We start from the raw sequence: 14,583 nt of genomic DNA on the forward strand, positions 1-14,583 counted from the left end.
TCTTTCACTGTTGGACATTAGTTTCTATTTGTTGGACATTTGTTGCTATTAATTACAATAACAGCAAATTGTCGAGCTCCTCCTATGAGCCAGGTTCCTTGTCAAGTAGCATACAAGGGATATCCCAGTGAATCCTCACAATAGCTTGTGAGGCAGGTGCTATCACGGGCCCCACTTTCAGGAAGAGACTACAGGCCCGGAGCCATTAAGTAATAAAGCTCAAGGTCATAGAGCCGTCAGTCCAACACTGCACATCCTTGAGCTTAAATCTTCATTGATTTGAAGATAAATTCTAGAAGTGCCTTACAGGCCATATGCATCTTTGAGCAGGACAGTGTTTTGCCTGAGGAACAGGTGTGATTCAGGCAGTGAACATGGTATTTCAGGAGGGCATAGGGGAAATTTGGAAGTTTTCTATTGCCTTGTTATTCTAGGTCCTGCAGTGCCTTTGAACATGCCGGTTCTCTGAGAGCTCCAGTGTCTTCCTGCCCCAGCACTGCTCAGGGCACAGGACTCCCAGCGAGTGCCCATCCAGGCCCCAATGCACTTTGCAGTCACCTGCAGAACTGTCACCCTTGTGTGGTGTTTCCTATTGTCAGGGTGTCCGGGGGCTGTGAGGGCCCCGTCTAGACATGGTCCATTTCGTTAAGGAAGCCCTCATCCATTCTCTTGCCTTTTCTTGGCCCTGGGAGCTGTGTTGCTGGCACAGTTGCTCCTCAGGCCTGTTCCAGCCTCCGTCCAATCACATTCTCTAAGAGACTTTCCAGGGAAGGTCCCCAGCCTGGAGCCAGCTGGGCTCCCTCAGAGCTCTGCTGGCTCTCCCCCTCGGAAGCCAAGACTGCTGGCTCAGGGTATGCTGCCAGTGAGCCTAAAATAGGTCATTTGGCCTCGGTTACACTGGAACCTTGGTAAAGTAGCTGTGCTCACAGACAAAGCAGCAGGGAGCCAGCATCTCCAAGAGAGCAGCCCACCCATTGCACGGCGCTTCACAGTCGATCACCCCACTTGACCCTCTCAGCGGCCCGTGTGTGGGGGTGCTGGCTCCATCTTCTCCTTTTTACAGCCAGCGTTCTTCCTGGAACCCTGTCCCACACCCTTCTAGCCTCTGCTCTTTTCACTTCGTCTGTGCAGCCCTCTCTGGCCCCTTCCTGGGCGGTCACTGCTCGCCATCTCCTGAGCTGCCTGCCGATCTCTCCTTCTGTGTACCCATGATCATGTTATGTCAGGAGCCCCGTGGGGCCGGGTCTGTGCTGTGTTCAGCCTGTAGCCCAGCTTCTGGCACAGAACAGGGTTTGCTGGATCCTTGTGGACAAGCCTCGGAGGCGAGTCCTGTGAGAGACGCCTCTGTGTGGACCACCTGCTGGGGGTCCTGGGACCCCTCGCCCCATGCTCCGCTCTGAGGCGTCGCCCAGATGCTCCAGGCGATAAACTCTGGACTGAAATTACAGTCGGGCCCTGGGAGAATTCCAGTCTATGGATGGGAAGCTAATCTTTTTTTAACTTTAATCAACTCTTACATGAGAATTACCTGTAACCTAACAGTAATCAAGTTGGACCAAAAAAAAAAAAATCACACATACATTGAATCCAACAGAAAAATCAACCAGAAGGATGTGGTATGTGATAACTTGTGTCAAAGAAAAAGGAAAAACAAAACAAAACCCACAAAGGGGTAAGGAATGTGCTGAAAGGCAGGGCCATTTGCTCAATTCAGCATCTGGTTCTGGCCAGGGAAGGGCTGGCTGCTTTGACCCTTCCTTCACCAGCTAATGGGTTCTATTGTTTGGAACTGAGAACAAAGGCCTCCAAGCCCTTATGCTACTCTAATTAACCTCCAGACACCCTGTAAGAGGCTGACCTCTGCCTTGGAGAAGAGCCTCAAGGGGCCGCTCTTCCAGCTGTGGGATACTCGCTCACATGAGCCCATGGGTCTGTGTGCCAGGCGGGCGTGCTGCCAGGTGACCAGGTGACGGTTCCCACCCTGGAGCTGCCGGCCTAGCACGGCAGGCAGAGGAACAAATGTGTAAAGACCTTGGGGCACACAGATCACAGTATGACTAACCCGGAGGGAGGGGAAACCCACCCAGAAAGCCACAGAGAAGAGGTGCTGTTTGCATGGGTCTTGAAGGATGCGTGGGAATGTGTGGGGGCCAACGGGGAGGAAGAGGTCACAGGCTGAGGGAGCCCCTGGAGCCTGACCAACCTGTGCACCTGGTGGGGATCTTTGTGTCCCCCCGAGAGACTGGTGTGGTGGTTGCCAGTTGGGTGGTAAGTGGCTGGAAAGGCCAGTGGGCTCAGGAGGGAATTTATTCTGAAGATTTCAGAGGTCACCACCGGCCTGAAGGGGAGGTATAGCCAGGTCCACTGTCCTCTTAGGGTGAGCGCTGGGGAGAACTCACGGGGCAGAGGGTAAGGCAGGAAGACAGCCAGAAGGTCACCGTGATGTCAGGTACAACGTGATGCAAGTGCATTTCAGAAGCTGGACGTTTAGAACTGAGAACCTGCAGGCTGGGAGAATAGGTGGGGATGGGGTCTGAGACCGAGGGCCAAGTGGATGGGCAGCTGCAGTGGAGAGGCAGGGAGGGGAGCTCTGAGTGGGAGGTGCCTGTGGGGTTCAGGAGGGGACAGGAGTGCAGTCAGAGCTCAGGTCAAGGTGGGAGTAGATGGAGGACTGGGTGTGAATGAGTGAGGGCAGGGGGTGACTTGTTGAGAACAGCGGGGTGAGGGGGACAGGGGAGCTCTAGGAGAAGGGGAACGTCGGCAGGGTCACTCTCAGGGTCCCCTGGGCTTGTAAGTAAGAAGTCAGTGGTGACTTTTCCCGAAAGTTTCTGGGGAAGCCCCCCCTCCCCCCAGCCCCCGCTGGAGGCCAGATTGCTGCCTGCCGGGGAGGAAATGGGAAGTGAGGCAATGGAAGCCAGAGGACAGGTCTCTTTCAGAACGTTGTAGAGAAGGGACCACAGCTCAGGGGTGGGGAGTGGAGGTCAGGAGACTGTGGAGCATTGAGCTCTCCGGGTGTGGCCATGGGCCCCCTCCCTGAATCTCCAAGGGTAGTCATTGAAATGCAGATTCCTGGGCCCTGCCCCAGTCCTAGGAATTAAAATCTGCATTTGAAACAACCCCCGAGGTGACTAGGCCCCCACTAGAACTTGAGACCACGACAGGACTTGAAGAGGGTTGTTCCTGATCCCTGAAGGGAGCCACGCACTCCTTCCAGATGCTGTCCCTTCCCTGCAGCCAAGCTATCTGGTCTAGGAGCATTCATGTTTGGGGAGACCAGAGAGTTAGAGCAGAGAATGGGTGCCTCATCTGGGGAGGCAAAGACCAGAGATGGGCTGTGCGTTAGCCTCAGCAGGGGTGTGGAGGGGGTGATATGGGTTTTGGGGAGCCGGGCTGGGACTAGAGCAGAGCAGGTAGAACCCGAGTTATGATCCCACAAGATGCTGTTTGTGATACTTGATGCTGCGACGTTATCCTGGTTGGTCAGATGGCTGAGACAGGTGCGATTCATATATTTCGCAGCTGAGGAAACCGCGGTGGATGTGCAGGGACTCGCCCTGCACTGCACAAGGAGGCAGGGTCAGACCCAGGCCAGGGACCCAGGGTATCAGAGTCCCCCAAGGTAGCCCAAGCTCCGGAGGGCCCTCGATGGCTGGTCAGGCAGCCCAGCGCCCCTCCCAGGAGCCAGGTCCACGTCTTGGCCCACATGCCTTCTTCCAGCAGCCTGGGTGTCTGGTGATAAGGTTGTCAGCCAGGAGCTCAGTAGGTGCCACTAAGCCTGGAGCCTGCTTGGCTGCTGAGACCTTGGTGTATCAGGGCTGCTGTCCCCATGGCAACCAGTGTCTTGCTGTCTCTGGGTAAAAGCCATCTCCTGGGAACTTTGGGCATCAGAGCTGATACGCATAGAAGCCCAGGGCTGCTAGGCTGCAGCTGCTAAAAACAGCATGTGCCACCCAGCGGCCTGGGTCTGTGGGAGGAACCTAGTCTGGGGTAGTGCCTGAGCCTCATCCCCGTGGAAACTTTCCCCTTAGAGGAGTGTCTGGGGCCTGTTTTCCCAGCAGCCTTGCCACCTTGCTCATCTCCCCAGAGCCGGTAGCTGAGTGTTGAGGTGCCAGGTAGCAGATGCTAGTTGGTACTGACAGCAAGATAACGAGCTCACAGGGTGAAGAGATACCACAGCCAAAAACTGTATGGCCAGAGAAGGGGACAGACATCATGTTTCCTCTCCAGCCCCTGGCTGTGAGCACGGGAGATGGCCTGGGCCCGCCAGGTCGGGTTCCCTGGATGGCTTTGAAGCACTTAGCCAGAGTTCCTTCTCTTCGCTGTCTCCTGCTTCCAGCAGCCATGGGAATTTGGAGATGGGGTTTCAGGGTTGTATTTCTGAGTTTTTCAGGCCGCAGAGGTTTGCCCTCATTAAGAAGCTGCTAGGCCCCTGAGGAGACCATGAGTCATGAGGTCCCTGCCCCGCGAACATCTGACCCTGGAGTAGTCCTGAAAAGCCCTGGCCCACGAGAGGCATGAGGGTTTCAGAGAGGCTCCTGTCCCCAGAGCACGTGGCCATGGGGGCTGGGCTTGGAAGAGCCCATGGCTCCAAGTCAGGTAATGTGGGTGCCTCCACCCATGGCTGATGCCACTCTGGGAATTCCCCTTTTTTCTGGTGACATCTGCACAGGGCTTTGTCCTGGACTCGGGCCCGGGGCCAGCAGCCTTTGGGAGCTGGACCAGGCCTTGTGTACCTTGTGTCAAGTTCTAGGCTAGGGTTTGCCCTCAGGGCCGTTTTCTCTCTCCCCAGCCACCTTTGAGTACCAGCTCTGAGCTGGACTTTGCAGGATCTGGAACTAGAAGAGCTCTCGAGTCGGTGTGTCCCCCTGCAGCCTGTACACTCAGCGTATCGTAGCCGCTGGGAGGCCTTGTCCTTCCTCACACGGTCTCTCTCTGCTGGGTCCCTCCTGGAGAGGGAAGATGGTGTTGGGAGCTGTCATCCGCCCTGGGGCCTGAGCCCAGCTCTGTGTGAGCTCCAGACCCATGCTTTTCCAGGACTGAGCTCTGAGGTCCTAGGAAAGGATACAGGGCTCCACTAGGACTTCCCTACCAGGTCGAAGAAATAGAAGCTGTGAGTACCCCTACCTACCCATCAGCCTCGGGCTGCAGCCATGTCCGTGCTCATCCACTATCACTGAACCAGCTGTGAACAAACATATAGCCGCAAGGAGAACGTCCTGGCAACTTAGGAAACAGATTGCAGTGCCTAGTGTATTGATGAAAAGACCTTTGCAAGACTTTAACTTAGAGCCTCAAATACCAAGAGTGATTCTTCAGACATTGGGGGCTGTGTCTGAGTACCCTGAGGGCTTTCTCCAAAGCACACAGCCCCTGGCCCCTGCACCCCAACACCCTGTCATGAGCAGGGCTTCCTGATGGCAGCATGCCGCTTCCCTTCGGTCAGCCGCGCATGGTCCAAGGGTGGTGCTGGTGTGTGGAGCCTGTTCTGGGCCTTGGATTCTGCTGTTGTGAATTCATCCTGAGCTTGCAAACAGACCAGTGACCCCATTGTCTGTCTCCCGCCCCCGGTCAGGGGCCAGCTTCCCTTTTATAAGCTCTCACATATTTGTCATTTTTCTCTCCCCAGTCATTTGACTGGACTCTGTTTCAGGGGCACAGCTGGCATTGGGTGTGGGATGGGATGGCCTGCTGGGTGCCCTGCCCTGGTTCAGGGAGCTGTGCCCTCGCTAGCACCTTGGCCCTGCTTTCCATAGCAGGCGAGCCATGGGACTAGGGGTGCGTCTGGCAGAGCAGCAGGCCAGGGCAGGGTGTGGGGTTTGGGACAGGGGCCCGGATCCAGGACTACTCCCAGGTTGGCATTCTGGTTTCGTGCTGAATTTTCTCCAAGGTACCTCAGGGCTGCTATGGTGTTGTTTTAAATCCTGTGTCTTGGTTCCATTCCGATCGGGATGGATGGGTTGGTCCAGTCCCTGCTGGAACGTGAACAGCCACAGTGCTCTGGGTGAGTGGGGAGGGCAGGCATTTCCTTCTCCTTAGAGCAAACAGCAGAGTGGGTAATGGCCGTGAAGGCGTGGAGTTCGGAGTCCGAGTCCGGTCCTCCCTCTGCCTCTGATTCACTGAGCTGCTTCTCTCTCTGAGCTTTCAGGTTCCTCATCTATAAAATAACGATTCGTCCTGTAGCCCAGGAACTTTCCCAGGTGCTGTGAATATGTGAGTGAACAAGACAAAGTCCCTGATCATATGGAACGTACTTTCCAGTGGCGACACAAAACTCACACCAGTATGTAACTCCACGGATTGTGCTGAGGTACTGAAGCAGACTACAGCCGCCCAATGACACAGACCCATTTAGAAGCTGTGGTCAGGGAGGGCCTGGGGAGATGATTTTGCACAGAGACCGGCATGAAGTACGAAAGCTGAGATGGACTCGGGAGAAGCACTGAGGCCAAGGAAACGGCAAGTGCAAAGGTCCTGAGGTGCAAGTTACTCGTGCCTGGACGACAGCCCGGCGGCTGGAGCCCAGTGAGGGGAGGGTGTATGTAAAAGGAGGAGGTGAAGAGGCAGACAGAGGTCAGGTCGTGCTGGGTCTCACAGGCCATCGTATGGAGATTAGAATTTACTCTGAGTGTGATGAGAAATCCTGCAATAAAAAGGCTTTGGGGAGTTTGAGCAAAGGAGTGGCTGTGTTTTTAAGAACTTCCTTCTGACTGCTGTGTGGAAAATGGACCATCGGGGGCCAGAGGAGGGAGATCCAGGAAAAGGGGTACAAGAGGCTAGTGAGGGGTAGAGGTGGTCTGGACCAGGGTGGTGGTAGGGAGAATGGTAATGTATTCAGGATATATTTTAAAAGTAGAGTCAGTAGGATTTGTTGATGTGTTGTGTGCGAGGTGGGGGGGTGAGGGGAGGAGGAATAAGGAAGACCCCAGGGTTTTGCCCAGCAACTAACGGATGGAGGAGCCATCTGCTGAGATGAGGAAGGCTGCGGGTGGGGCAGGCGTGGCAGCCACACCATGTCACATCCTACCAGCAGTGTGTGCGGGTTCCATTTCTGCACATCCTTGCTCACGCTTGTTATTGTCTCTTTTTGGTTCCAGCCATCCTAGTGGGTGTGAAGTGGTATCTTGTTGTGGTTTTGATTTGCATTTCCATAATGACTGATGATATTGAGCATCTTTTCATGTGCTTATTGACCATTGCTGTGTCTTCTTTGGAGACATGTCTATTCAAGTTCTTGGCCCATTTTCAAAATTGGGTTGTTTGACTTTTTATTGAGTTATTTATACCTATGTCCCAGATACCAATCCTTTACCAGATATATGCATTGCAAATATCTTCTTATTTTTATTAATACTTTGTTTTTAAACTTTTTAAAAATTTATTTTAAGTATGTTTTTCCAGGACCCATCAGCTCCAAGTCAAGTAGTTGTTTCAATCTAGTTGTGGGGGGCGCAGCTCACAGGGGCCCATGTGGGGATCGAACCTGCAACCTTGTTAAGAGCATCAAGCTCTAACCAACTGAGCTCACCAGCCACCCTTGTTAATACTGTTTTTATAGTATTCTTTGAAGCATAACTGTTTTTAACTTTGATAGAGCCCAAATTATCTATTTTTTTCTTTTGTTACTTGTGCTTTGAGTGCCATAGCTAAGAAACCGTTTCCTAACCCAAAGTCATGAAGATTTACTCTTATGTTTTTTTCTAAGTGTTTTATAATGTTAGCTTCTATATTTAGGTCGTTGGTCCATTTTGAGTTTTTTTTTTTTTTATATGGTGTGTGGTAAGGGTCCAGCTTCATCCTTCACACGTGAATATCCAGTTGTCTCAGTACCATTTGTTCAATCCTTTCCCGTTGAGTTGCCTTGGCACCCTTGTCAAAACTCGATTGACCATAAGTGTCATGGTGTATTTCTGAACTCTCAATTCTATCCCACTGATCTACATGCTTATCCTTACGCCAGTTGCACCCAGTCTTGTTCACTGTAGCTTTGGAGTAAGTTTTGAAATCCGAAAGTGTGAGTCCAACTTTGTTCTTCTTTCTCAAGATTATTTTGGCAATTTTGGACCCTTCATGTTTTCATATGAATTTTAGGAGCAGCTGGTCAATTTCTGCCCAAAAAGGCAGCCGGGATTTTAATAGGGATTGTGTTGAATTTTTTTCAATGATGTTTTGTACTTTTTTTTTTTAAAGATGTTTTATTGGGGAAGGAGAACAGGACTTTATGGGGGAACAGTGTGTACTTCCAGGCCTTTTTCCAAGTCAAGTTGTTGTCCTTTCAGTCTTAGTTGTGGAGGGCGCAGCTCAGCTCCAGGTCCAGTTGCCGTTTCTAGTTGCAGGGGGCGCAGCCCACCATCCCTTGCAGAAGTCGAACCGGCAACCTTGTGGTTGAGAGGACATGCTCCAACCAACTGAGCCATCCAACCAACCAACATTACATATTCCTGGGCCAAATCTCACTTAGTCAGAGTAGGTAATAATTTTTATGTGTTACTGTATTCAGTTTGCTAGTATTTTGTTGGGTATTTTTGCATGTCATAGATACCTATGACATGTATATGACATGAATATGTATAGTTATAGGAAATACTGGTCTGTAATGTCTTTGTCTGGTTTGGGCTATTTTTATCTTTTAATGGATGAGAGAGTATGGAACAGGAGAGACTGATCAGCTTCTCCCCTCCTGTACTCACCCACATCTGATGGGAAGGGACAGGCAGAAGCTCTGAGGCTGAGTCCAGACAGTGTCAGCAGAGGTACCAATGGGGTAGACACAGCCCCATCTGTAAAATGAGATAGGAATCCTCGCCAACTGCCTGGAGGTGGTGGGCTGGGCCTGCTGGCTTCTTTGCAGCATCTTCCTGTTCTGAGCCCTGTGATTCCAGGACAGTGAGAGCACCCAAGGGAGACATCACATACTGGCCTTGAGAGAAGATGGGAGGACCGTGGTGATCAACCTCCGAGGGCCCTCCTGGCTCTAATGCTCTAACAGCTTGAATCATGATAACTGACTGAGCAGCCCACTCTCCCTGTTAGGTAACTGGTTCAACTGTCATGGAGAAAAGGAGAGGGAAAAGGTGCGTCCTTGCCTAGAGGCCTGCCGGGTTCATGGTCAGGCCCTTGTTGAATGATGAGTGCCTGGCCAGCTGGTGGTAAGGATGGGTCAGAAAACGCGCTGCAAGAGCCTGCCCCCTCTTGGGGCCCGAGGGAAAGTAGAGCCCTGTGGTGAGGCCTGGAAAGTAGCATGGTCCTTTAGGAACAGAACAGGGCCTGGGATGGGCAGCAGCTCTGCGGGCGCTGTCCACACCTGGCTCCAGCAGCAGAGCAGGTGGCCCTATAAGTGAGAGCCATGGATTCCCAGCCTTTCACACCACAGCCAGTGCTGGGGTGACCAGCTGGCAGTGTGGCACAGGTGGGACTCTGGCAAATCCTCTGCCTCAGGTGTCTCATCAGAGTCCCTGTGTGGCCTTGAGGAGGTTACTTTCTTTCCCAGGTCTCAGAGGGTAGCCCGGGTACACACACCGGGCAGCTGCGGTGTTGGGAGCCCGGCCCCTGGGTCTGGTCTCCTCCAAAGAGTCAGTGGCCATTCCCTCTGCTGACCCTCCATTCCCACCTGGGACAGCCAGTGCTATTTCTGTGCCTGCAGCTCAGGACAGAGGTCTAAGGTCCCTGGGAGAAAGCCCCAAGGCAGGCAAGGAAAGACACGAGTGGGCTGCCACTGCCCGTTGCTGCCCAGGCATCCTGTGCTGACAACGCCACTTTCACAGTCACCCTCTAGCCCCCCACTGATGATCGAGCTGGGGAGGCGGCGCTCGGGAAAAGCCGGCATCTGTTAGGGAACCAGCTCAGCTGCCATGCAGGGTATGATGTAATGCTGGATGCCGGTGGCTAGGAAAGTTCTGCCTGCTGATAGTGCGTGGTCCCAGGACTGAAGTGAGATCAGAGTGTTCCCGAGAAGAGAGGGGAAGGATTTGTAGGGCTTTCCAAGGAAAGGAGCCCCATCCCAGAGAGGCAGACAATGTGAGCTCCTTTTCAGAAGCTTATTCCCCTTCTCAGGAATAGAGGTTGTGCTGGTGTCAGCAGAACCCCGTCTGCAGGGTGGGGTGTGCGGGGTAGGGTTACAGCACCTTGTGCTCTGGTGCCACACAGAAGGCACGTCTGTGATGTTCCATCTGGTGGGCGGGTCCTCCTTTTGCAGCGCCCGTGCTGGGGTGCACCCTCCGCACCTCCATGAGGCAGGACAGTCAGGAAGGAGGTCGGTAGAAAGCTGCTAGTGTGAGAGAGCAACGGCCCTGTGTGTGGGCAAAGACGGCCAACACCATGCCTCCAGGGTGGGGTGCAAAATCCTGCCCTCTCCCCAGCTCCATTTCATAGGCCAGAAGCCTCACTGCCACCACCCACACTGGCTCACCCTTCGGTGGCCTTTCTGTGTCTGCTCCTCCCATCCTCCCCTCCCAGGAGAATTCCCAGTTAGGACAGAAGAGAAGTATGTCAGAAAGGCCACGGGCAGCACGCTGTTATTGTTCTGGGCACAACCCAGAAAAAGGGGAGAAAGTGGCAGGACTCAGGGAGGTCCAGGCCCAGGACCTGGGAGGCTTTGTGGGACCTGCCTGTCACCTCACCTGCCCTGCAGAGTCTGTGGCTCAGGCAGCTCCTTCCTTCCCCAGCAGCTTTGTGGGGTGGGGAGTGGGGGGGCAGGTCAGTATTTCAAGCAATTTTCCTCCTCCCTCCTGCCTTTTCTGGCTGCATGTCAGAGCCTGTCTTATGGAAAACAAGACAAAGGAAGTGATTTCATGAGTGCCTGGACCAGAATCTCAAATCCACGATTAAAAATAATAATAAAGATTATGGCCATTATCTGTCTCTGTAGGAGCCAGGCTGGCTGCAAGCTGGAAATGGGCCTGGCCATGCTCCTTGGAGCAGGTGTTGGGTTTGGACAAAGAGGAATGGCTATTAGAAATCATAATGAAGAAGGTCCTCCAAAGGGATCAAAATAAGAATCTCAAGAAGAAAGAGGGAGGTTCCCAAGGGCCCTGGGCTTTGGTGACCTTGAATCAAGAGATGTGAGCCGGTCCCTGCTCCAGGAGCAGCAGCCGTGGGTTTTCCTCACGCTCAACTCTTAGCCTTGAGCAGGCCTCTGAGCCGCAGCCCTGCAGCCCTGCAGCCCTGCAGCCAGGCTGCTGGGAGGACCCAGAGGGGAGGTAGGCTTCCTTGGAAGGCCCCTCTGTGGATGGACTGATGCTGCACCTAAGAGCTGCGGCCTCCTTGCCTGGTCCCAGGTTGCAGCCAATTGCCAGAGGTCCACCCAGCAATTCTCTTCCCTTGGTCTGCAGGTGCAGAGGATGTGGTGATGGCGTTTTCCAGATCGGAGACGGAGGACCGGAGGCAGTAGCTGTGAACCCCTTGGAACACGCTGGAAGCTGGCAGAGGCCAAGAGATCTGTGTGGACCTCGGCCGGCTGAGTGGCAGCAGGTCATCTTCCCCACCCCTGCCCCACTCCACCCCATCCCACCCCATGGCCACTCAGCTGGGCTGGCATCAAGGGAGATACCAGTGATGCGGTTATGATTGGCTTAAAGGGACGGACTCATGATTGGCTGCAGGAAGAAACCTTTTTATTTTTAAATCTTGACCAATGGAAACCTTTTATTTTTATTTCTGACTCCATTTTTTTTTTTAAATTGCGTCTCGGTATATGGCTTCCCATGAAGCTCTCCGAGCTCTGGTGCTTTATTTAGGTCATGTTTTAGGAATGTGAAGAGGTCGGATTGGCTGCTCAAACTGGAAATGGATTTTGATTGGCTGGCTAATGGGAAACTTTTTTTTTTCTTTGATTGGCTGCAGGTGTTCTGCTGGGAGCAACAGCTTCTCTCTTTTGAATGCTGAAAACAGGGTTTGGGACATTGGTTATATTTGACTTGGGAAAAAAAAGAAAGAAACCAAGTGCGCTTTGCAATATTTATTACACAAAGAGCTTGCTGCTGCTTTCACGTGCTCTGTTTGTGTTTGCATTTGATTGGCTTTCCATACGTGTGTTTGGTTTCCCATTGGCTCGCCCCTGGCACCCGTTGCCATGGCCTCAGTGCACTCTGCTGTGCACGGTCCCTCTGCAGCAGCCAGGGTCCTCCTGGAAAGTGCATTTGCTTTAATGACCACACCTGGCTCCACCAGCAAGGGGGCCTTGAGGACCCCAAGCAGGGTCCACAACTGGAAAACGCGGTTCCCAAGGAGCTTTGTGTTGCCATGAAGGAGCAACCCAGAGCTTAGAGGTGACTATTAGCCAGGTGCATCACTTCCAGGAACTGGCAGCCAGCCAGCTTCCTTAGGTGAGAATGGAATTGCTTGATCGTCCGGGCTTCTCCGGCCTGCTCGTGCTGAGCAGAGGCGCTGCACTGCGCGGCCGACTCTGCCTGTCGCCGTTCCCTCCGTATCCCTCTTCCTGAGGCCTCACCTGGGGGTTCCTCCTGTAAAGGACAGGAGCTGCTCCCAGCTGTGAGACCCCACAGTGTAGCACAGGCTTTGGCCCCGGAGTCCGGAACCCACACAACAGCCCCAGCTTGGCTCACAAAGCCCGGGAGTCTTCGGCTCCAAACACCCACCCCTGACCTCCCCCCGCCACGCTCCCGAGGTGTCTGCTGCAGGGACAGTAGGTCCTGGGCAGCTGGAGTTCCCTTATCCGAGGCCGGTGCCTCTCACTGCTGGGCCTTCTGAAGGGTCACTGTCTGTGTCAGCCTGGAAGGAACAGCGTCATTGTTTATTTATGAAGTGCTTCACTGGGCAAGGCCCACCAGGCTGGTCCTCAAGCCTGACCCCGGACACCCAGAGCAGCGGTCTTTGAATGGCTGTAGGCACCCCAAGTCTTCCCACTTGCCTTCCGCCTTCCCCTGAGGCGGCCTGCCCTCTCCCTGCGTCTCTCACAGGAGTGGAATCCAGGTGGGGAGGTAGAGGAAGAAGCAGGCCTGGGGAGAAGACGCCACCATCCTCCCCAAGGTAGATGGCTCAGGCCCCCTTCTTGCCTGCGTACCCAGAGCCAGGAGAAGACTCTCAGAGCCAAATACCCGCTTCTCAGGGTTTGGGGCTGTCGTGGAGCACAGGAGCTAAATGCCAGTGTGTCCCAGGCCTGAGACACACTGGAGAGCCCGACAGCTGCTGGGCGCTTCCCGGTGCTGGGTCTTGCCCCAGAAGGAGGACTCGCGTGTCGTGGCCTAGACACCACATCCTCCACACACGGCCCCTGGCCCTCGTCAGTTGACCGTTAACTGCAAAGGCCATTGGTCCCCAGGAGACGAGGACTGTGGGGACCCCAGCAGGGCCCCGAGAACATCTTCCTTCAGGGGGGCAGTGCGTGTGTGCACGTGCATGAGTGAGCACACACACACATACACTCTCACATGCACACTCAGCTCAGTGGCCTGCAGCTCCAGCTGAGCCCCTGGGGAAAAGTGAGTTTTTTCAGTCCTTGTCCCCCCCAGGTTGTGATATCTTATCAGGTGTAGATGCCAGTGTTGCTGGCTGTCCCCTCTCTGTACCTGTAGCTCCCGCGAAGGGTCTGTGTCTGGCCCTTGGTGTGTTTTCTGCCCCAGCCTGTCCTTGTCAAGGTCATGGGCCTTCCTCTTGTAATAGTGACAGCCCTGATCTGTCTCATCTTCTGAAGAAAAGTGAAAGTGTTGCCGTGGCTTCTTATTTCAACTAAAAATATATATGTTGGAGAGAAAAATTAACAATAAAGATTTTTAATAGCTTGGTACGTGAGCTCAGTTATCTCCCTCGGAATTGGGTGTATTCACTGAATTCTCGCATCACATGGGCCGTGCTGCTGGGGCCCTCCTTCCCCAAGGAGGCGCCAAGCAGGGACAAAACAGCTTGCTCGTTGAATTGTCTGTGATCTGGAGTAGAGCTCAGGGTTTGGAAGAATTTCCAGGTCTGCCCAGCCCGACTGACAGGTCTGTAGGAAGGTCGAGCCCCCTTTTTGACCTGGAGATCCCAAATATCGTCCTAGATTGGTCTAAGGTCAGTACTCCAGAGGTCATCTCACCCTCCAGGCTCTGGAGCAGACACTGAGCACCCCTTAAGGCTGTGGGGACCCTTTCATCCTAGACACCCTAACATCCTTGTGATGGCAGTGGTTCTAAGAATACTTGTAACAAAAGTCCAGACAGAGGGCCGGCCCAGTGGCTCAGGCGGTTGGAGCTCCATGCTCCTAACTCTGAAGGCTGCTGTTCGATTCCCACATGGGCCAGTGGGCTCTCAACCACAAGGTTGCCGGTTCAATTCCCGCAAGGGATGTTGGGCTGTGCCCCCTGCAACTAACAACGGCAACTGGACCTGGAGCTGAGCTGCGCTCTCCACAACTAAGACTGAAAGGACAACAACTTGAAGCTGAACGGCACCCTCCACAACTAAGATTGAAAGGACAACAGCTTAACTTGGAAAAAAGGCCTGGAAGTACACACTGTTCCCCAATAAAGTCCTGTTCCCCTTCCCCAATAAAATCTGAAAAAAAAGAAAAAGTCCAGGCAGAATATCCGTCTCTTGCATCACCCCAGAAATGGAAGATTTATTGGTGTTCAGGTGTAATTCAAGTTTGAA

The 14,583-nt window shown here is 53.5% G+C and overlaps 1 protein-coding gene across 2 annotated transcripts in view; it reads left to right on the forward strand.

Moving 5' to 3' along the window:
* The window catches only part of CTNNBIP1 (catenin beta interacting protein 1), a 46,295-nt gene extending 32,554 nt beyond the window's left edge, over positions 1-13,741 (forward strand). For both annotated transcript variants that reach the window (XM_081057396.1, XM_081057397.1), the window contains one exon: positions 11,328-13,741. In XM_081057396.1, the coding sequence (XP_080913522.1) occupies positions 11,328-11,386 (59 nt within the window). In that variant the 3' untranslated portion in view covers positions 11,387-13,741. The remainder of the gene's footprint in view (positions 1-11,327) is intronic.
* Positions 13,742-14,583: the final 842 nt, after the last annotated feature.

This window comes from Rhinolophus hipposideros (assembly GCF_964194185.1).
Source record: "Rhinolophus hipposideros genome assembly, chromosome: 8".
Lineage (NCBI taxonomy): Eukaryota > Metazoa > Chordata > Mammalia > Chiroptera > Rhinolophidae > Rhinolophus > Rhinolophus hipposideros.